The following is a 24,637-nucleotide window of genomic DNA, read 5'->3' on the forward strand; positions in this document are numbered from 1 at the left end:
TATACTTTTTGCATGAGTAATAAAAGCATTTATCAATAAATGAAAATTCAAATATAAACTTTTGAGACATAAATGATCTAAAGAAGGAACATATTTAAAAACAATCCACCTTTAATTCAAAATAAATTTACTCTTTATACCTACTTTTAATTCAAAATAAATTTATTTTTTTATATGATAAAGAAATATATTTATATCATAAAAATATTTTTGTTAATCATCAAAACTTAATTAATATGAGTAAGTTGGCTTAACAAGTTCCAATTTAGACAAAATTTTCCTAAATTTAAACAAATGTGTCAAATTAATCCAATTGATAACAAACGTTAAAAAATCAAACAAAAAATTAATTTATGGCTTCTATTTTTAATTATTTTATTTTCATTGTTATTATTTTTGAAAATAAAAAATAAACAAAAAATGGCATTTGAATTTTTCAAAAAATAAAAACAATAAAAAATATTTTCACATTTTTCATTCCGTTCTTTTACATTTCCCCAACACTTTGAACCCTAATACCTTATCTAAGAGTTGTTGATGACAATTTTCGATGAGCTTCTTAAACATCGACATCTCTACTGTTGGCGAAGAGAAGGGAAAGAGAAAAAAATCAAAAAAAGAAAAGAAAACAAACGCCAACAACTTTGAACCCCTGAGGGCCTAGGAGTTGCTGATGACAACCTTCGATGGGGTTGTCAAATGTCGACAACTCTACTGTTATTGGCGAAGAGAAGGAAAAAAAGAAAAAAAAAAACCAAACCAACCCCTCAAAGTAATCATTTTCAAAATGAACACAACAATGAAATGGTAGAACTGAGAGCTTTATCAATCATCATATTTATTGTCCACCATTTGCTCAGGTTTGGACATGAAAGCATACCAGTTTGCCAAAACCCTATTGAGAGCAAAAACCCTAGCTCTTTACAATTTAAGGGACAAATTCCCCTTCTCTGTGTACAAAAACCAAACTGACTCTTAACAGATAGTCCCCAGCACAGAGAGAGAGAGAGAAGGAAAAAAACCCAAATAGTCCACAGCAGAGAAAGAGGGGAAAGGGTGTTCATCTCCTGGAGGTGAAGGCTGATCAAAATTGTAAAATACCAGCGCAAGAGAAGAACCCACGACCAAAACAGAAAAAATCGACATAAGTGCACCTCGAACACTGTTGCAAACATTCTCCACCCGAACCTAATGAGTTCATAGGGTTATCTAGTTTAATAAAATTGTTGCATCTCACAAATCTGGTTTCTGGCTGTCTTTCAGCAATATTCACAAACCAGCCGGACCTGCAGACAGTTGAACTTGAACTCACTAGAACTATAGATGCTAAACCATTGCAAATTCAAAACTTTAGGTCATGCCTCACGAAACCACTATGTACCAACTCCTCTTCCAATCTCTCTCAGCTACTAGGTTTTTGGCTCATCAAAACTGTCCAGCACAAAAGGTGCAGAAATAGCTACCAACTCCTTAAAGTTACACTACAAATCGGTGCACTGCTTATTCTCAGCGCATGTCAGTACTTCAGGGCCTGGAATGACCAGCGCATTGCTCCCATAACTACCACCTACACACCCAGATTCTCGTTCATCGTCATCACTATCTATTTCTGCTGGTGTTACTCGATTCTGATATGCTCGGCGCTGGATAATGAATACATTGAAATAATAACTTAGAAGCTTCTCCCTTGATTTGGTAGGAAAGAACTTCAATACCCTGTTCCAAAAGCTCTTGTCCAGGGATGGGGGCGTTGTCCTTATCATATCTCTGAATCGCTCTTCTTCTTGCAGTGTCCATGACAGTGAAACTTCCTCACCCATGCTATCAAATCCCCACTGATTAAACAACCCCCCAAGCTCAAGCTTCAGTTCCATCCTCCTCTCAGTGATATGAATCCTGACACACTTGACAGAACCTGGAAATTGACAGCTACACGAAGCCTGTCTCCCTTGGCCAACAGAAGTCAATGCATTAAGGGAATTGTGTTTCCCATTTTCTGGAGACCACATCCTTGTGCCTAGCCACTTTGGATCACTCTCAGAAACTACCCCAGTCCACTCGGGTACTTCAGCTTGAAAGAGACAGCCCACGGAAACATGATTCCGGAGGGACTGATCATTGGTTCTTTTTACAGATACTTGCTCAAGGCTACTTTCCACTTCCTCTTTGTGGGCAGTTGCAACTTTATTTTCGGAAGTTGAGCACGTGTTGCAACAGGGACACGAGCGATGTTTTGCCAAAGAAGGAAGTCTTTCGCTGCAGCGTAATCTCTCTGCATGTTGGTGATTGATAACATTCCTATCCTCATACATCATGGGATGCATTTTCAGCCTCTTCTGCAAGTTCAAAACATGTTCTATTAGAATGGCAACAAACTGCGAGAAAAAGTTGTTGGAGAAATGAAAAATTGAGACCTCAAAGGAAAGGTAGTAACAAATTCCAATAATCAATACCGTTTCATTCCTGATGCTGATAAATCAATGAGTTTCAGCTGTCAAGTGTTGACTTGTACACAAGCAGGCATTCAATCTGATATGGCAGAAACTATAAACAAGTAGCAAAATCTCCCTCCCTCTTGTTAAATGAAAGTCATATTTTCTTCTGACGGAGTAAACAGTTAAGTAAATCCTAGAGAAGCCCAGGTAAGATTTTAGCTTGCCACTCATCTTTATCAATGGAATATCTTTTTTAAAGGCATTATATCCCTATGTCATGCTTAAGAGTTTCTCAGAAAGGTATTCTTTATTTTATTTATTTTTGTCTTCCTCTACCGCTTTTGCTACAAAAAGGTTGTCTTTTATACGCTCAAACCATATTAAGCATTTTATCACCACTTTAACCTTATTTCTAATTATGTCTTTCCTTGTATAGCCACGTATCTATCACGACATCCTTATCTCAGTCACATTTTGTATAACCAACTACCCAACATTCCATGTGAAACAACAAATCTAGTTTTTTAACAGTTAAAACTTCTCTTTTAGTTTTAAAGGGGTTTTACAATCATATAAGAAAGTACTAACCCACTTCAGTTACCTTCCCTTACAATCATACTAAATAATCTCTGACTCTCTGAACAACTGATTTGAGAAATCCGAACTGAATATTCAATGAAGGTGGAGAAATAAATGTTATGTTGGGATGTTATAGAAATTTCGAAAAATTTACGAATTACTTGTTCTGTAGATGTATTTTTTGACAAAATAAGGGACCTATTATGAGAATGAAGAATGGGAAGGCAGTTGGTGTCAAGCCCTGGACTTAGGGTTTGACAATGGCTGAAATTCCGAGAGGAATTTCCGTCTAGAACAAAAAGATAAGAAGAGAAGGAGAGAGAGAGAGAGAGAAGAAGGCAGGAGAGTTTGTTATTCAATCCAAAACTGCTTACTTCTTCTACAACAGCCTACTTATTAGGCTTAGCTCCCCAGTAACTAACAATGTCTTCCCTCCAAATACATCTCCTTGCCCATTAGTTATTTAACTACCCAAGCCTTTATTACAATTATGCCCCGGGTCCTAACAAATTCCCCCCCACCCCAATGAAATAATTCTTGTCCCCAAGAATGTCAAAGAAGACTGATAACACAGGGAAACTCCTTCAATACATTTGGTAAGTACTCCCAAGTAGGCTGGTCTGGAGGCAAGTGAGACCATCGAATCAATACTTGCATAATAGGAGTTGTACCCTGATATATCACCCCTCTATCCACAACAGCCTGGGGTTCAACTGCCACTTCATCCTCTTTAATAGTTGGTAACACCGGATTGACTTCCACTTCAGGTTCGCCCTCCAAATTAGGTAATGAGGAATTGACTGACACATGAGGACTGACTGCTTTCTTCAATAATGGCACATGGAATGCGGGGTGGATCTTAACTTCCGCAGGTAATTGCAGCCTATATGCCATCTCACCGACCTTAGCCAATATAGTATAGGGTCCAAAATACTTTGGCCCAAACTTAGACACAGAACTCTTGGTGAAAGCAGGCTGTAAAAAACGCTTCACCTTAAGGAACACTTGATCTCCTACTGCAAAAGTTCGTGAACTTCTCCTTTTGTTAGCAGACTGTTCCATCCGATTTCGAGCTGTCAAAAGCTCACTCTTCAATTCAGCCGAAACCTCTCTCCATTCCTGAAAGTAGTGCTCCACATCAGCCAAAGTAGTTGAGGTCCTTGTAGTAGTTGGCAGTAGGGGTGGACAATACCCAAATAAAGCTTTAAAAGGAGAGTGCTTAATAGCTGTGTGATAGGTCGAATTATACCACCACTAGGCTAGAGACAACCACTTATGCCAGCTCCTTGGCCTCGCAAAACACATGCATCGGACATAACCTTCCAAACATGGATTCACACGTTCCATTTGCCCATCTGTCTCCAGGTGATAGGCAATTGAGAAGTGCAACCCCACTCCCATACTCCTGAACAATTCCTGCCAAAAGGAACTTGTAAATATTTGATCCCTATCCGACACCACCCCCTTAGGAATTCCATAGAACTTCCCTACTGAATCCAAGAACACTCTGGCCACCTTTGAAGCTGAAAAAGGGTGTGTGAGGCTGATGAAATGGGCAAATTTAGTCAACCTATCGACAATCACCAAAATTGTATTTTTACCCTCAGATTTAGGCAACCCTTCGATGAAATCCATCGAAATATCTTCCCACACTTGCTCCGGTATGGGCAGTGACTGTAACAACCCCAGCACAACCATTGTTTCATGTTTACAACGCTGACAAATTTCACACTGCAATACATACCTTACCACCACCCTTTTTAGCCCTAGCCAATAGAAAAACCCCCCTAATCCGATGATAAATTGCCAGCACCCCTGAATATGCCCACCTACTACCGAATCATGCATGGCTTGCATGATTCTTGATTTTAACTACTCATCATTTACAATCACAATTTTGCCCTTGTAGCGAATTACTCCATTGGTTAGTGTATAGCCGTTCTGATTATGGAGTTGGACAGCCAATTGTGGCAATAACTCCTGCAACCAGGCCGTATTGACATAGCTGTCCACAACTTTTTTAATCCACTCCGGAGTTAGAGTTGTGACAGCCTGACAAGACCCCTTTCCTTTGCAAATGGGTGTGCAGTCTTTGCTAGAGTAAAAACTATAGACTCTCATGGTCGGTGCGAATTATAAAAGGATTGTTTTCCAAGTAGTGCCGCCACCTATCCACTACCACCAACACTGCAATTAACTCCTTATCATATACACTCGACCCCAAATGCTTAGGAGCCAACCCTTGACTAATGTAAGCCAATGGCCGCCCCTCTTGCATCAGCACCGCCCCCACCCCACTGTCATATGCATCAATTTCCACCACAAAGGTCTTCGAGAAATCTGGTAGTGCCAACATTGGAGATTGAGTCATTGCCTTTGTAGGAGCTCCAAAAGCTGCCTCCGCTCTAGGATTCCAATGGAAATTATCTTTACGCAACAACTCCGTTAAAGGCCAACTGAGTATCCCATAATTTTGGATAAATTTTCTGTAATATCCAGTTAGACCTCCCTCAACTCTTAACAATTGCAAGTCTTGGTCAGCTCACCATTGCTTCTATCTTCTCCGGGTCAGTGCTGACTCCATGTTCAGAAATAATATGGCCTAGGTATTCCACTTCTTTCTTAGCAAATATACACTTAAACAACTTGACATATAATTGATTAAACCTAAGGACTTCAAAGGCTGTTCGAAGGTTGGCTAAGTGTTGGTCCAAATTTGGGCTGTAGACAAGTATGTCATCAGAGAAAACAAATATAAATTTCCACAAATCCGCAAATAAGGGTTGAATATGTGGCTCATTAAGGATTGGAATTTGGTTGGGGCGTCAGTGAGGCCGAACGGCATAACAGTGAATTCATAAAGGTCTTGATGTGTGCGGAATACTATCTTAGGTATGTCTGATGGGTGCATCCTGATTTGATGATACCCAGCTCGAAGGTCTAATTTCGAAAAAATGGCTGCACCATTGAGTTCATCAAGCAAATCCTCAATGATGGGAATAGAAAAAAAAAATTTAATGGTGATAGAATTTAACTATCTATAGTCCACACAGAAATGCCAAGTGCCATCCTTTTTTTTAACAAGGAGCACTGGTGAAGCATATGGACTGCGACTGAGTTGAATTAGAGAATGAGCTAACATATCTTTAACTTGGTTCTCAATTTAGGTCTTCTGCACTGGTGCACGACGATAGGATTGAACATTTACAGGTTCAACATTGGGTTTAATGTGCATGGAATGGTCAAAAGGCCTTTGGGGTGGTAGGGATGTAGGTTCTAGGAATAAGTCCTTAAATTCAGTTAATAATAAGTGCAAGTTGTCACAAGTGGTTACCTCATTTAGCAGTAAGTTAAACTCAGCCTCCACATTGGCTGTTTGATCCTTCACCTCCACACCTCTTATAGAGTACAAATGGGTGATTTGCCCATTGTCCTTCTGCATCAATTTCTGTAATCGCCTTCCTGAAATTAGCTTGCATTCTCCTTGTTCCAAATTCCCTACCAAAGTCAACTTTCTTCCCTCAACCTCCACTGTCACCTCCAACTTATTAAAGTCAAATGTTAACGAACTGACAATTTTCATCCAATCAACCCCCAAGACTATGTCACATCCCCCTAACTCCAGCACCCTAAGATCGACCACAAACTCCACTCCTTGCATGACCCAAGTAAAATTACAGCACTTGTGGTGACTATACATTTTATTACCATTTACTACGGTCACCGATAGAGGGGCCGTCTTTGACATCTTACAGTTGAGGCCTACAGCAGTAGCTTTATTTAGAAAGGTACGAGTGTTGTCGCTGTCAATTAACACCACTAATCTCTTCTTTCTCACTTAGCCTTTCACTTGGATAATCCTTCCAATGGAGCCACCTTTTAAGGCATGAAAGGAGATTTAGCTTCCTTCATCCCCGTGATCTTCTTCTCCTATACCCTCCTCCATGACTTCTTCCAACAGCTCCTCCTCTACTTCATTGTCCTCGCCTGACCCTTTCATCTTCAACATCAATCTTCGGCACTGATGTCTAGGGCCGTATTTTTCGCCTCACTTGAAACATTGTTGAATTCTTATTACTTCATGAATTCATACCAGTCTTGGGTCCTCCTTGGCCAACCACTCCCATTGCCGACTTAGAATGTTCCCCCTAAAAAAAAGCTAATACCCTTTCCCTGTTGTGCCCCTAAGTGATTCCACGACCTACTCTTCTAGAATACTGCTTCCAGGTTAATTCTTGCAAGCGGGCCTTCTCCGTCGCTTGTTTAACTGTCACAGGCGCCAACATTTTCACCACAGATCGCAGGTCATCCCTTAGGCCACTAATAAAACTTAAAATGAAATAAGCCTCCAACAAGCTAGGATGGGCTATTTTGATCACCGCCCTTAACTCCTCGAACCTCCTTAAGTACTCCTCTACCGACTCTTGTTGCTGCAATTTATTGAATTCTTCTACCGTGTTGGTCATATTTTTTTCTCCGAACTGGCCACACAATTCCTCCGCAAAAGTCCCCCACAACACCCGTGGCCCTTCTGACTGCCTCCAATTCTGATACCTGGCGTCGACAACATCATTGAGATATGCCGCCGCCATCACCACCTTTTGATCCTCCCCTACGCGGTACAATTCAAAGAACTGCTCACAGCAGGCGAACCCACCACCTTGGCTTCTCCCATTCTAAGATCGGAATGTCCAATCTTAGTACAGGCGTGTGGCTGTAAGTTGCCAACCCCATGCTCCCACCCTGCGATTCGCATTCATAAACTCCTCGCTCATCCAATATTCTAATTCCCTCCAGCCTAGGCAAGATTCCATTCCTCTCCAAGATTGACTCGATTCCCAATCTTGGAGGAAATTCTCCAGCCAATTTGAACTGTGGCAATGCCGACAGCATATTGAACATGCTATCGGTCTTTTGGCCGTAAAAATCTGCCCTTTCTTGACCTCGTTCTAGCTCTTTGATGCTATCTTGAATGGCCGCGACATCCTCCCTGTTGGTTGTCGGGTTCTCCTGCATGTGTGTCACGCTCACCTCTAAGGCTTCCATACGCGACTCCATTTGTTGGAGACGAGTGCCTTTCACCATGCCACACGTCGGTCTTCCACCCAAAATTCCTTCACCAAAGAGCCGCGAAGGACCCGCCGCTTTGATACCCAATTGTCAAGCCTTGGACTTAGGGTTTGACAATGGCTGAAATTCCGAGAGGAATTTCCGTCTAGAACAAAAAGATAAGAAAAGAAGGAGAGAAAGAAAGACAGAGAGAGAGAGAAGGCGACGGGAGAGTTTGTTATTCAATCCAAAACTACTTACTTCTTCTACAACAACCTACTTATTAGGCTTAGTTCCCCAGTAACTAACAATGCCTTCTCTCCAAATACATCTCCCTGCCCATTAGTTATTTAACTACCTAAGCCTTTATTACAATTATGCCCTGGGTCCTAACAGTTGGATTAGATAATATACTATATATTCACTTCAAGCATCATCCTTTGATTCTATGAGTAACCTTTTCAATAATACCCCTTATTTTGGACAATTGATCTAAGATATCAAAACTGAGGTTATTCAATATATGTGGAGAATAAACATTACATGGGGACATATTAGTAACTTCAAAAAGAAAAATGAATTACTTGTTCTATAGATGTATTTGTCCAAACAAAATAAAGCAAACCACGAGAAAAGTGAAGACCAATGAAGTAGTTAGATCATATAATATATTGATAAAAACACGGAAATGCAAGAGAGAAAAGGGCATTTTGCAGATAACAAAATTGTTTACTGTGATCCTTAAATAAAAAAGGATGCCTGATAATTGGAGAAAGAGCACTCTAATGCCTATTTACAAGAATAATGGAGACGTTCAACTTTTTGAAAACTATAAAAGGGTCAAGCTAATGTGACATTCTATGAAACACTGAGAAAGGGTGATTGAGTAAAGGTTAAAAGGAGAGAAATCAAGGTTTTTCTTTTTGCTAAGTTTTTTTTTTTTTTGGTGCTTAGCAAAACCAAGATCTTTTCAAGCCAATCTAATTTTATGCTTGATTGGTCAACAATGGAAACTATGACATTGAGGGGTGTCAAAAAATACACAGAAGGAATTTAACATGATATTTATAGAGTCGAACAAAGCTGTGGTAAAACTTAAGAGAAGTCTTATAGAAGGTTTTAGAGGAAAAAAGGAGTTCAAATTACTTATATACATGTTATTAAGGATATATAACATTGAGCAGAAATGAATACTAAGACTTGTGCAAGAGATAGTAAGATTATTCTAATTACAAATGGGTTGTCTCAAAGAACTGTACTGAGCCCTTACCTCTCTTTGCTCTTATAATGCATGAACTTGTATACTAAAAGGAAAAAAATTTTGTTAACCATAAAATGTCTTCTTCAAGTGAGCACCTGAATGAAGAATAATATTTAAAAAATCCAGAGAAGAGGATAAGATTCCATGGACTCCAAAAACAAGGAGCGGTCAACCTAATTTGCGTCAACTTGAGAAGAATGGGGGGATCTGAACACTCAAGACTAGAGATTCCTCTCCTCCAAGAAGTAGCACTTGCATTGACGAATCCTCCATACCAACCTGGAAAGTGCCTTTGACAGATGGCATCCAAGTGATAATTGTGAGAAGATGAATACTTTTATGTATGTTAGGTAGCATCACTTTATCCTAGATAATTTACGCTTGTATTGAATTTAATACAAATTCTAAGTGTTTATATCTTGTAGGCACTTAGAGGAGATATTATGGAAGAAGATTAAGCAAGGGAAAGATGGGCATAAAGGTCTAAAAGCTGAAATTTGGATCCTTGAACTCAGTTTGGATGGTTTGCAAGGCTGTTCAAGTGCAGAGGAGGATTGTTCTCCTTGTGGAAATCCAAAAGCTTGAAAGTGTTGAGATACCAGTTTGTTCTAATGGATGAAATGGCAATCAAAAGTCCTGATTAATTACAGAGAGCTTATACCCAAACATTCATCAGTCTATTCAAACAAGTGGCTTGAAGCTGGCCAATCAAATCTTCAAACTTTTCCTGCAATTGTTTTCAGACCTAATTGGACTGGCATTCCTTGTAATAGAATGTGAAAAAATTATCAATTTTAAATATAAACCTTGTGAATCCAGATACACTTCATTAGAGATCCCTATGGTGTAACACCCCACCTCGCTGGGCGTGCCACTATAAGAGAATTCCCAAGGATCTTTTTTTTTATTTTTCCATGATTATCACGCACGGTGCATCAAGAACAATCTTTGCATGCTTTCACATGCCCGACACATATGACAATCCAACGAAACAATCTCACATGCACACATAGGCTGGCACCCGCGGTGAATCCAAGAACAATCTTCACATGCAGATGAAATCTCGAAAACCCCAGTCTTGCCCGCTTAGCTAACAAGATCCATAATCTTAAATTAAACAAGTCATAATATTACGCAGCGGATATAATAACATCAAGATACCGTGGTCTACCACGGGATTCATACATAGTGTTTCCACCACAAAATACGAATTACAGCGTTACAACAAGATAATGACACTATCATGCGTCCGTTCATACATATATCAAAATACATACTACCACCTCAAAATGTTACAATAGCTATCACACTAAACACTGTTGGCTCTCAACTGGCCACGTCCTTGCCCTTGCAGCAATTCCTGGATGGAACATTGAACGTTCCAGGGGCATAAACCAGATTAGATGATAAAACATCTAAATGATAGCATGATACACTTTACTGAATGCATAAATGATTACGAGCATGGCATATACAGACAATGACAACATGCAGCACATCTAACTTGAGAAATCTCCCTGGCATGCTCAACCTCTAGTGGAAATCCATTCCACACACCTTTGGGGTTGACCTTGCCGCGACATAATTAATTCCCGGATGCCCATTCATGTCACCTGATCACTAGGATCAACCTTGCCCCATTCTCAAGAAGACCCCATCTTGGTAACAACACAAAATCAACACCACGATGATATGAGAAAAACATGTACCATGCACCGACTCTTTCATAAGTAAAACAGTTGATACAATATTCCATATGATCAATATGCATATGATGCCAAAAATACGTAAGTAAAACACTTATACGATATAACCCAAGTTCTGGAGGGTATAACTGCTCGTTGGAACTAATCCAAACACATGCAATCCTAAGCTTGGAAGAGTAGAACCACTCGTTTGAACCCACTACACACACATCAAAACATAACGGTAAAACTGAAATCGAACCATTTAGCTTAATTCAAGAAAAACTAATTTTTGCCTCGAAAAGCGTGTCGCCTCGAAAAGCGTGTCACCTCGAAAAGCGTGCAATTCTTCCTTCTAATAGTCAAATCGTCTCCTAATTACCATCGTATCCATAGAAATTAACATTTCTATTTCTCCCACATTTTCCTCTATTTTTCATATTTTTCTATATTTTTCCATAAATTTATTTCCTTATAAACTCCAAAATAATTATCTATCATGCATTTTCACCAAATATTTTTCCATGAATGTTCCTAAAATATTTTTTTGAAAATTAAAAAAATAATTTCAAAGGTAAAAGGTACCTCACGCGCCACCCCCAGCCTCGACGAGTGAAGTCCATGCGCAGTCGTCTTCTCCGACAATGACCAACTCCAATGACCTCCAATGGCCAAAACGACTACACCCCCTTAAAGCTCTCCTCGAGGCGACCTTGATGGACCCTTTAGATGGCCAAAACAGTCGCTGGAAAAGCCTTTAAAACCCAGTTGCAAGTTGCGGCTCCGATGAGCTCGATTTTCCGGCGAAGGCACTGAAACCCCTTAAAACCTACACCAAAACCTCCCAAAATCTCCAGAAATCTTCCCTAGCACTCAAGAAACAAAAGCCCTCTATCCTTGAGGCTCAATTCTTGCTAAAATACGGCCAATCTATTTCGATTTGTTTTGAAATCCTCGACCATTCAAACCCTATTTATACCCGATTTCAATCGGATTTTTGACCATTCATAAGCTTTCCTGGTCCCCAAGCTTCGAATCCTCATCATTTCGAGCCTCAAATCAAGCTAAATGGCGATCAAATTGCCTCGAAATTTTCGGTTAGATTCCAATTTTCTTTAAAAATTAATCCACATCGTTACACAGTCGATCTCGACCAATGGCTAGGTCCATTCGAACCATCATGGCCTGGAGCCCATCCTGGTGCCCCTTGGTAGTTCCGATGACGGCCGCCGCAAAGTTGGCCAATGATTTGCAAGTTTCACACTTGATTTTCATTAATTGCACTTTCACCCCTCAATCTTTGATATTTCATGTTTCTGCCCCTATCTCTCAAACCCTGGACTTTCCACCTATTCCATTAGACCCCACAAGTTTAGGATGTGACACTACACCTTGAAAGTCTAGAAAAACCCTCGTTCTGACCATCTTCCGTTAGTTTTTAGATTCCGTACTTTGGCCCGGATGCCCCTAATCGCGTAATTTCGACCTCAAACCTTCACGAATCCCTTGATTTTGTCAAATACTACTTATTTGGACAATTTTACCTTCCTTGACCTACGTTGACATGGACTCTTGCCTTTCGTTTATATTTTAGATATTACACATTGGCCCGAAACTTTGATAAATTCCACTTTGACCCCATAATTTCCAAAAATACCTTTGACATTAAATACTAGGTATTACATATTGTTTCGTGCATTTATGATCAGATGAATAGTTTTGAAAATAAGGGCTTATGTCTCTCAAAACCCCCCTATCCCTCTAAGAATTAATGCCATAATTCTAAAAGGCAATAGATTAATGATCTGAAAAGGGCATTTCAGGTGCACGAGTCTCCCCTCCTTGCTAGGTTTGGGGAAAAATTGGAAAGGAAAAATAAAAGAATGATCTTTCAATAATAATACCTTAATTATTGACATGAACTTCGTACTATTAATGGATGAATTAGAAGGTGAGGCGTTTTCCTATTTTGACAATTAAAAAGTGTGGGAGAATATTATCAAACCACATTGCAACATGAAACAAAACTACTGTCAACTAGGACTTTGATCACCTAGGGTCTAGTGATCCCATTTACATAATTGTTTTAATAAATTTTCAAATAAGCCTTATGCTATACCCCCCAAGTATATATTTTTTATACTTGCTTTGATTTTAAATGGGGTTAATAGGGACCCATTCATATCCCTACTAAAGCATACACTAAGGGCCAAAAGCATAATCCTTTCTTTTTAATTTTGGGAGGGCTACATCTAGCCCTGTCAGCCAAACACGGTGAACTAAATAGCAATATCCAACTATTACCCTCTTGAATTTAATATTATTCTATTTGCAGACATACTCTCAGGCACCATTTGGATTCTACCTTTTCGAGAAGAAATGAATATGACACCTCACTCATTATCTCAGACCTTAATGTAATACCATCACAACAAACCAGTGACTCTGAACCTTGTAAATCCTCTCAAACAGTAGAAGCGTATGAATTTAGAACCTCTCAATTTACTCTAGAAACTTTACTGAATGATAGATATCATAAACTCTTTTAGTTTTGCATCATAGAAGTAGAAAAAGTTAACAATCAGAAAATGTGCTCCAAGGAGTTAATAGTGGTTCTAAGCTACACAGGACAATGCTTTCATTTAATAGGAAAGAGCAGGAGGGCTGCAGTAAGTAGATGTCAAACGTGACACACATGGCAGATAAAGAGGAAATGACTGTCGCTAGTTAAATTATTTCTCAAACAATAGGCTCCACCAAACATTGCCAATAGCAATAAGTCGAACATGGAAAGCTTTGTTTGACATGTTCCTACAAAGCAATGGATTCCTCATACGATGGAATGTGGTAAGCAGTACAAAAGAAGTTTACATCTAGGTGCAAGTGCAACAGGTAAGACAGGAAAAAATTGTCAAGCCTCGAGTATGAGGCTTGGGCAATTTTGGAAGAATCGGGAATTTGAGAAAGAGAGGGGAGGGAGAATTTGAATTAAGAAGAGGGAGAGAATCAGAGAGAGAAAATTAGGGAGGGAAAGATCCGAATGTATTCATTGATTGATCCCATCCTCACATACAATGCCCATTTATAGGCTTGCCCAACAAGTTGTTATCACAACTGATTCCTGCAAGTGGCCTAGGCGGAACCGCCCGCACATGCAATCTGTTATAGCCATTCTGTTATTACTACTTATAGCTATGCATCTCTAGTTTATTACACATAAGCCACTAGGCTTGTGACAGTCCCGGCCCCTTAAAAGCTTCCTTGTCCCCAAGGAAGGTGAGTAGCTGAGCAGTGCGTGGAAATTGACTCAGCAGCTGGGGAAGGTATTCCCAAGTGGTATACTCCGGGTGACGGTTGGACCATTGAACCAAAACTTGGATGAGAGGTACGGGGCCCTGATGGACTACTCGCCAGTCGATGATGGCTAATGGTTCCCCGTCGCTATCGGCCTCTTCAGTTGCAGGAGGTGGTTCGGAGCTCACAGTAGCGTTAGGCTCGATGAACTTCTTCAATAGGGAGACATGAAATACTGGGTGACATTCCACGTGGGGAGGTAATTGCAATCTGTAGGCGACTTAACCGACCCGCTCCAAGATGAGAAATGGCCCAAAGTACTTAGGACTGATCTTGGTGGGGGTGACCTTAGAAAAAGAGGACTGTAGGAACCATCGAACCTTTAAGAAGACTCGATCGCCTACTTCGAAGTTTCGGTCACTTCGTTTGCGGTCTGCGACTTGTTTCATCCTGTTGTTAGCGGTGGCCAACTCTTGCTTGAGGAGTGAGATCATCTCCTACCGGTCTTGCAAATACTCAGCTGCATTAGTTTGCACCCTATTGGTACCCGTCATGGTAGGTATTATAGGTGTCTGATATCCGAATAGAGCCTCAAAGGGAGTTTTCTTGATAGTGCTATGGTAAGTTGTATTATACCACCACTGAGCTAAAGAAAGCCACTTACCCCAACTCTTAAGCCGAGCAAAACACATACATCGCAAATAGGATTCCAAGCACTGGTTGACCCTTTCGGTCTGCCCATCAGACTCCGGATGGTATGCTGATGACATGTGTAGACTCACCCCTAAGTTCTTGAACAACTCCTGCCAGAAGTGGTTGGTAAATATTTTGTCTCGATCTGAGACGATGGATTTAGGTAGGCCATGCTAGTTTGGCCACCTGTATCAATGAACACTCGAGCAATCTCCTGGGCTGTGAATGGGTGAGTGAGGCCAATGAAGTGAGCAAATTTGGTCAGCCGATCGACCACAACTAGAATCGCGTTTCAGCCTTCTGATTTGGGTAAGCCCTCAATGAAATCCATGGATATCTCCTCCCATGCCCTGTCTGGTATAGCCAGTGGCTGTAACAATCCTGGATAAGCCACTTGTTCATGCTTGCATCGTTGGCACGTCATGCAAGCTGCCACATACTCCATAACTTCTTTCTTGAGGCCAGGCCAAAAGAACATCTGTCGAACCCGATAATAAGTAGCTCGAACCCCCGAGTGTCCCCCTAGTGGAGAGCTATGTACTGCCTGTAATATCTTAGCTCGTAGTTCCCTGTCATTGCCCACAACCAATCTGCCTTTGAACCTGATCAACCCGTCGGCCATACAATATCCCTGCTCATTGGTGTGCCGCACGGCTAATTGGGTTTGGAGGGATTTGGTCCAATCAGACTTCTCATAGCTTCTAGTAATGTCTTTGACCCAGTCAGGCACCACAGCGGTGATTGCCTCACATGCCCCTGCTTCTGATCTCCGTGACAGAGCATCTGCCACAATGTTTTCCTTTCCCCGTTTATACTGTATCACGTAATTCAGGCCCAACAATTTGGAGATTCCCTTCCTTTGCAAATGCGTATGTAGCTTCTGTTGGAGGAGGTGTTTTAGGCTATCATGGTCAGTACGTATTATGAAGGGGGCTCCTTCCAAATAATGTCTCCACTTGTCAATAGCTATAATCATGGCTAACAGTTCTTTTTCATACACACTTAGCCCTCGGTGTCGAGCAGCCAGTGCTTGACTGATGTAAGCGAGGGGTTTCCCTTCTTGTGTCAGCACTGCACCTACCCCGATGTCGCATGCATCAGTTTCCACCACAAAAGCCTTAGAGAAATCCGGCAGTGCCAGAACTGGGGCTTGTGTCATTGCCTTTTTTAGGGTGTTGAAAGCTTGCTCAGCCTGGAAATTCCATCCGAAGTTGTCCTTCTTGAGTAATTCAGTTAATGGCTTACTAATCACTCCATAATTCTGTATGAACCTTCTATAATATCCTGTTAAGCCAAGAAATCCCCTCAGCTCCCTTATTGTCAAAGGCTTAGGCCACTCCAACATTGCTGTAATTTTACTGGGGTCAGTACTGACCCCTCGGCCAGAAATGATATGCCCTAAATAATCCACCTCATTCTTTGCAAAGGAACACTTAGAGAGTTTAACAAACAATTGATTAAATTTCAGGATTTCAAATGTGATTTGCAAGTGGGCTAGATGTTGTTCGAGGTTGGGACTGTAAACTAAAATGTCATCGAAGAAGACTAAAATAAATTTCCGTAAGTATGGGGCGAAGAGGTGGTTCATAAGGGCCTGAAAAGTGGCTGGGGCATTGGTGAGCCCAAATGAAATCACTCGAAATTCATAGAGGCCTTGGTGTGTGCGGAAGGCTGTTTTATAGATGTTGGCAGGGTTCATTCTAATTTGATGATACCCTGCCCTCAGGTCTAGTTTCGTGAATATGGCAGCACCATTTAGCTCATCTAATAGGTCTTCAATTAAGGGAATGGGGAATTTATTTTTCACGGTAAGGTTGTTTAACTGCCTATAGTCTATGCAAAAACGCCAAGTACCATCCTTCTTTTTGACGAGAAGAACGGGTGAGGCGAAAAGGCTTTGACTTGGTTGGATAGTGGCCGTTTGGAGCATATTTTTGACTTGTTTTTCAATCTCAGCCTTCTGATAAGGGGGATAACGGTAGGCTCGAACATTTACTGGCTCAGAATTGGGTTTCAGAGGTATAGTATGATTAAACAGACGATTTGGAGGCAGGGTGCATGGTTCCACAAATAGTTCCTGAAATTTTATAAGTAAGGGACCTAATTCAGTAGGGAAGGTTACCTTTGCAAAGAGGTCAGAAGTGGAAGGGCTCTCCTGCTCATCTTTTCCTATCGTTTGAATGGAAAATAGCTGGGATATCTGCCCTTCTCCTTTCATTAGCAACTTCTGTAATTTTTTTCCTATGATCATCTTGCATTCCCCTACCTCGAGGCACCCTTTTAACGTCAGCTTCCGGCCTTTCAAATCCAGTGTGACTTCCAATTTATTGAAGTCGAAAGTCAGAGGACTTACTGTCCTCATCCAATCCACCCCAAGGACAATGTCACAGCCTCCTAGTTCCAGAATTCTTAGATCCGTAGAGAACTCTTCCCCTTGCATCAGCCATTTAAACCCTACACTCTTATGATTGTTGTACATTTTGTTGCCGTTAGCTACCGTTACTGATAAGGGAGAAGTATTTACCAAGGCACACCCTAGTTCCACGGCAGTTGCCTCATTGAGGAAGCTGTGGGTGCTGTCGCTATCAATCAACACCATCATTCTTCTCTTGCCCACTCTTCCTTCAACCTTAATGATTTGCCCTGCATGCTCCCCTTTGAGTGCATGAAATGAAATTTCCCCTCCTTCACCGACAGGATCACCTTGAGGAACTTCTGCCTCTGTTCTTCAAGGTCTTCTTGCCCCTTCTCTAATATTTGCTCCTCTCCACCCTCCATGTTTAGTAGCTGCCTTCTACATTGGTGGCCAGGACTATAAGGATCTCCACATCTGAAACAGAGCCGCAACTGTCTTCTCTATTCCATAGTGGGATTTCTAATCGCCACGGTTTGCTGACTTCCTCTGGGTGGACCTGTACCTCCTGCCGCCCCTATCTCCCGTGCATGACCACTAGGAGGTAGACTAATTAACGGTCCTGTTCGAGAGGATGTCCTGTTCCTTTTGTAGATAGCTTCTAACGTCAATTCTTGTAATCTGGCCTTTTCTGCTGCTTGTCTAACCGTGAGTGGCATCATCATCTTTACCATGGATCTCAACTCATCCTTGAGCCCACTGATAAAGCTGGATACAAAATATTGCTCAGTCAGTGATGGTTGAGCGTTCCACATTAGAGCTCCTAACTCCTCGAATTTCTCTAAATACTCCGTTACCGTCCCTCTTGCCGAAGTTTGTTGAATTCTTCTATCACATCCGCCAAATTCTTTTCTCCAAAACGCCTACACAATTCTTCGGCAAAATCGATCCATCTCACCCCAATCCCTTGGTACCTATACCATCCTTGAAACCAGGAGTCAGCCGTATCATTAAGATAGGCTGTGGCCAATGTAATTCGCTGAGTCTCCGCCACATTATAATACTGGAAGAAACGTTCACACCTGGTGCACCCACCATCTTGGCCTTGTCCCATCAAATAATGGTATCTCCAGCCTTGGCATTGGCGTGTGAGTACCAGGTTGTAATTGAAATTCCCTTACCTGAGGATCCGTGTCCACTCCTTGCTCCCGTTCCGACTCCGTTTCTCCTATCGGTCTCGGGAGTATTCCAGATCCGTTCGAATTTGGACCAGCTCCAGATCGCGGGGGAAATTCCGTTGGCAAACGGAATTGTGGTAGGGATGATAGCATATTAAACATGCTATAGATCCTTTGACCAAACTGATCCATCGTTTCTCTATGCCTTTCCAGCTCGCGGTGCATGTCCTCGCGAGAAGTTGCCAGTTCCTCTCGCATTCCTTCTCGCATTGCAGCCACATCTTCCCTGCTTTGGGTGATAGCCTCGTGTGTCTGCGTCATTCCGAACTCCAGTGCTTCCATTCTTGTTTCCATTTGTTTGAGTCTCGTTCCTTCCGCCATCGTCTACTTCGCACTTTCTTGCAAAAACCACTGCCGAGGCCGCTATCTCTGATACCAATTGTCAAGCCTCGAGTATGAGGCTTGGGCAATTTTGGAAGAATCGGGAATTTGAGAAAGAGAGGAGAGGGAGAATTTGAATTAAGAAGAGGGAGAGAATCAGAGAGAGAAAATTAGGGAGGGAAAGATCCGAATGTATTCATTGATTGATCCCATCCTCACATACAATGCCCATTTATAGGCTTGCCCAACAAGTTGTTATCACAACTGATTCCTGCAAGTGGCCTAGGCGGAACCGCCCGCACATGCAATCTATTATAGCCATTCTGTTATTACTACTTATAGCTATGCATCTCTAGTTTATTACACATAAGCCACTAGGCTTGTGACAAAAATTAATACCTAGGACAACACATACAAATTATGAAGTGTCAAGGCATATAGAATAAGTTTGACGCTTTATTGCAAGGACTGTAGGGCAATAAAGGAAGGCTTACAAAATCAGCAGGATAAGATAAGTTTCTAAATAAACAGATGATAATTCTAGAAAATAATTTGGCCAAACTTGAAATGACTAACGGAAGTATGACAATGTCATATTCAATCATCAACATCACTAGCCTTAATCCCATTAAGCGAAGTCCTCTACATAAATTCTAGCTCTCCGACCATCTCAATCCATGGCCTTGTCCTCTATAAGGTCATTATAACCCTGTCATGTTTAAGATTTTCTCACCAAGTTTTTATTTTTTATTTTTTAATCTTTCTCTACCTCTTTTGCTACAAATTTCTTCCATTCCATCCACTCATCTCATAGGTGTGTTTACTGATCTTCTTCTCAAATGTTCAAAGCATCTTAATCGTGTCCCACCCACCATGTCTTCAATAGGTAACATTCAAACCTTATTACATATAATCTTGCTTCTAATTCTATATTTCCTTGTATACCTGTATGGGCCACATCCTTTGTAAAACCCTCATCTCAATTATACTCATATATTGCACATGTTGATACTTAACAACTCAATATTTTGAACCATAGAACAAAGATATTCTTATATCATCCAGTAAAATTTTACTTTTTAATGCTAAAAAGATTGTATAGCATGAAAACTAGGATTTATATTTCTACTTTAACCATCTTACCTTGATTCTATAGTTAACATATTCAATAATCTCTTATTTTTGAACAATGGATCCAAAATATCTAAAATGGTCTTTTTTAGATATAACATGGTATTTTAAGTCTTGCCATAACATCATCCACATTTCTATTTTTACCGAACTTGAATTCCTTGTATTCAGTTTTTAGCCTTCTCAACTTGAATCCTTTGGATTCTAAAGTTATCTTCTATAATTTAAGGTTAATATTCACACCTTTTTTTGTCTTATCCACCGAGACAATATGGTTTACAAATAGCAAACACCAAGATCCTTGATGTAATCCAATTGTAATTGGAAAAATCTCAATATCTCCTTCACAAGTCTTAACACGCATTTCTACTTAAATGATATATTTCCTTAATAACATGTATACAAGCAATCTAGACTCCTTTGTTCTATAAAACCATAAAATTCCTCTAGGGACACAACTCAGTAAAGATAAAAGCTTAGATAAAACAACATGGCTCACAAGTTTCTTGAAGCTGGACCAAGAAATTTTGATATGGCTCAACCTAGTACTTAGTCCTGGTGAATTTTACAGTTTTTAATGCTCAAGTTCTAATAATCCATTCCGGCTTCTTGTCTAAATACTTTATAACACCATGCATGCAGGAGTACATGCACCCACTTGTGTATGAGTCTGCATTTAATGCATCATCTATTCATGGACATGCAGATATTTGAACCGATTTCGACTGCTCCCATGAATTGTCGTAGGGAAGCAAATTCCTCTATTCCCAACCCAAAATAAAAGGAAATGTAACTTCCTTTCTAATCCACATAATCCCATGTTTTTCTCTAAACATTTTTCCCCAGCACTTAGAAGTTTTGAGATAATTTACAAGGGCCTCAAAATGTCAATATCCATTCCAAGCCTTAATCCTACCAGGTGGTTGAATCAAATTATTCAATGGTCTTTTTAAATAATTGCTTTCACATATCTAAATTTATTTTTTCTCAAAATAATTTGATCATTAAAACTCATCACAACAATATTCCCTTTTCTATTTTTACTAAACGTATATTCTATATATTTGATTTTCAACATGTTTGATTTAAAGCCTTCAAATTCTAAAGGGTACCCCCATAATTTGAGTTCAAAATTCATGCCTTCTTTATCTTATCCACTAAAATAATATCATCTGCAGATAAAATACTGTAGACACCTCTTCTTAAATGTATTTTGTGAGTTCATCTATTACTAGAATAAAAAAGATAAGAGTTTAATGTATACCCTTGATATAATCAAATTATTATTGAAAAAATTGCAATCCTAAAACATATTTATGCTTTATGATAACATGTCTTTACTAACCTACATATGAACAACTTGGACTCCCTTCTCCTGTAAAGCCCTCAACAAGATTTCTTTAAAGATCTTTCATAAGTCTTTTCCATCAAATGTTTCAAAAAGTAAATAGCTTTCACTGTTAACCTACTAGACATGAAACTAAATTTATTTTCAAAGATCTTGGTTTCTCTTCTTAATCTTGGCTCAATCACCCTCTTTCAAAATTTAATACAACGACAGCTCATTAGATTGACCCTCCGTAATTTCTACAATTTTGAACATATTCTTTGTTCTTATGAGTGGGCATTAAAACACTCTTTCTTCTATTATCAAACATTTTCTTCAACCTAAAATCACATAAATAATTTCGTTAACCATGAAATGCATTTTTCTGCAATGCATTTTCATGCTTCTATTGGTATATTGTTCTATCATCCATCATCTTTTTCATGACTTGCTTCACTTCATTCAGACAAATACATCTATAGAATATGTACCTTCTATCTTTTTCAAAATTACTAACTACTATTTACCATTATCACTTTGGTAACAAAAATAATTTTTGCAATAATCACTTTCAAGAAGAAGCAATTTAACTTTTTCCAGGGAAGGGGTTAAAAACGATTGTGTCCATTTATTTTTGGTTAATTATGAATTCTTCTCTTGTAAATGTTTTTGGGGTTGTTATATATTTTTAATAAATGATTAAAAAAAAGAAAAATTAGATTTAGTCATCAAATTACCAAAAAAAGCATTAACAGAAGAGGTTTTGTAGCCAATACTGTTTGGGTATAAAGGTGCTTCTAACAATTTTTTAGTTTTTGTGATTAAGTGTTATTTTTAATTACAAAAATCTTTTACTGTTTTATGTGCTAAAATTATTTATCTAATTATTAAAATTAAAAATATAATTAATATTTTCAATTTAACACAATAATGAGACTTATATTTTGAATTCTACCACACACAATTTAGAAATTGCCATAAAACAAAAGTGATGGATGGTTTTAAATCTATACGAGTATCCTAATCAAGATTATAGTGAAATATATAACTCTTTTAACTTTTATAGAGAAAATCTAAAATTTTCAAAAATTATGAAAAACTACAGTGAGAGTTGGTGGGATGAACTTTATATGTGATTTTGTACTGAGTAATTTGTAGGGATATAAATTCTATGTTCACTGGTTTGTGAAGAAATAGAACAAGAATTAGATAATGATTGATGAGGGTAATATTTATAATTTTAAAGAGGAAATTTTAACTAAAAACCATTTGTTTTCTGTTTATGCTTTTACGTCACAACAAAAACTCCAAATTTCAGCCTTTTCTCCGCAGCAGAAAAATTACTTTTATGGTAAGATATTTCAATTGTAATATTTATTGCTCCACATTTATTAAATACTATCTCTCCTTGATTGCCCTCTTATTTATTAGTGCCTTGTGATTTTCATCTTTTACATACTCTACTTGCTTAAATCCCTTATTTTTCTCTTGTTTTAGCCAGTTTATATGTATCACTTTTTCCTTTGTGTCAAGTCATTGAATATCAGCTATTCAAACTTGTTAACATTAAAAATGAAAGCTATGATTGAGACCAAATACAAACAGTAACATACTTACAGAAAAGGAAAGAGTAGAAATATTGTTGTACCAAGGGAATTAAAAATATGTGGAGAATTTGAAATATTAGAGCAAATAAAATAAAGAATAGGAAAGGACCATGCCTTCGAGAGAGGTTCTTGGACACTTGAATCATCATGCCGTTTCAAGAGGGCCTCGCGTGCCAGCAAAGCTTGGACCCAGACCTCCTCCTTGCTAGAACTGCTCCACTTTGAGCACTCAGGTATTCTCCCAAGTGCAGGATCATCAGGATGGTTTGCAACTTCCTTCACCCACCTCAGCCATCCAAATACAGGCGGGGGTTCCCGTTTTCTCTTCTCAGAAGTAGATGATTCACTAGCAACAACCACTTGTGGAACATTTACTTCATTTTCACAACTCACACTTAGTTTTCCATCATCATCAGTGGCCATTTTTTCTGCGTCAAAATGTGCTTCATTAGTGTCTCTAGTAGACAGCAAAAGCATCACTCTGTTATCAATATTCACATCATTGTATTTCCCATGCTTTTGCCATTCTAGTCCAACAAGTTCACCATCTTTTTTTTTTACATCTTGTTCATCATACAACACATCCCTAAATTCTTTCTGCAACATGAACAACAACGAACCTAATGTCCCATCGATTTCACTCTGTCCACTTTCAAACCCGTTGTTATCTTTAAAGGCCCACTGTAACCATTGCTCCAGCCAATTTAAATATTTCATATGTATTAACTTTATAGGTGCCATTAGTCCAGCATCCAACCCACATTCCTCAGCCACAGAATCCCAGAAACCATTCCGGGAGACGAAATCATGCCCACCTCTCTTCCACACTACCCAGAAAAGCTTAAATAAATCCACTGGCTGCCCGTCCCCAAGCAATGCTGGAATGGGCCGAATACATTTCCCTCCATACACATCCCTCAGAAAAACCATAAGAACTTGATCAAACAAGCTCCTCAGTCGCTCCTTGCAGTCACCACCATGACCACCTTTTGCTGATGAATCAAGATCCATATCTGTTTTCACCCTCAAACGTACTGAACAATTTTAAAGCCATCTTTTGATGTTCACCATCCTGCCATTAACTTCGATCATTTACCCTCGTTTCTAGATTATGGTGCAACAGAAAAAAAAAAAAAATCAAAATCGACAAATTGACAAAAATCAACAGGGCAATTAGCTAATCGAACCAATTTTCATTGATTTTCACGCAAAAAAGAAAAGAAAAAAGAAGGCGATACAATCTACGGACAAGCTGTCTTCTATATGAAAGGATTTACCTTTATCTGTTTTCTTCATCAACAACAAATGGAGGCAAAGGGGTCTGAGACCATGAGAGTGAGACCAACTAAAGCCATGGCTTTGAAGGTTTATGGGTTTTTGAGGCTCCTCAGAAGAGGGGAGCTTGGGAAGTGAAGTGTAGGGTATTTTTCTGAAAAAAATAAAAAAGGAATGTACAATTGTTATGTATATACCTGTGTATATATAACCAAGGAATGAAAGTAAAAATACAGAGAAAGCACAAATTAGAAGCAAAGATTAGAGATATACAAGTGAGATGGGCATGAGAGAAGAATCTTCTGATCATGACAGGGAGCAGGAGATTGAGATATGTGACCACCCTAGAAAGCAATTCAAGAACCCTAATTTTTATTATGTGTGTTTCT

General features: G+C 39.4%; 1 protein-coding gene across 2 annotated transcripts; it reads right to left on the reverse strand.

Moving 5' to 3' along the window:
• Positions 1 to 812: 812 nt before the first annotated feature.
• On the reverse strand, positions 813 to 24,637 carry LOC127813687 (AT-rich interactive domain-containing protein 2-like). Of its 2 annotated transcripts, none has more exons than XM_052354798.1 (4): positions 24,522 to 24,637; positions 24,251 to 24,402; positions 23,088 to 24,045; positions 813 to 2,336 (listed from the first exon to the last, which is right to left on the reverse strand). In XM_052354798.1, the coding sequence occupies exons 3-4, from the start codon at positions 23,982 to 23,984 to the stop codon at positions 1,482 to 1,484; spliced, it is 1,752 nt and encodes a 583-aa protein (XP_052210758.1). In that variant the 5' UTR covers positions 23,985 to 24,045; positions 24,251 to 24,402; positions 24,522 to 24,637; the 3' UTR covers positions 813 to 1,481. The 2 variants fall into 2 exon arrangements, with proteins under 2 accessions (XP_052210758.1, XP_052210757.1); XM_052354797.1 differs by having other exon boundaries at positions 23,088 to 24,077.

The sequence above is a fragment of the Diospyros lotus genome, chromosome 11 (assembly GCF_014633365.1).
Source record: "Diospyros lotus cultivar Yz01 chromosome 11, ASM1463336v1, whole genome shotgun sequence".
Lineage (NCBI taxonomy): Eukaryota > Viridiplantae > Streptophyta > Magnoliopsida > Ericales > Ebenaceae > Diospyros > Diospyros lotus.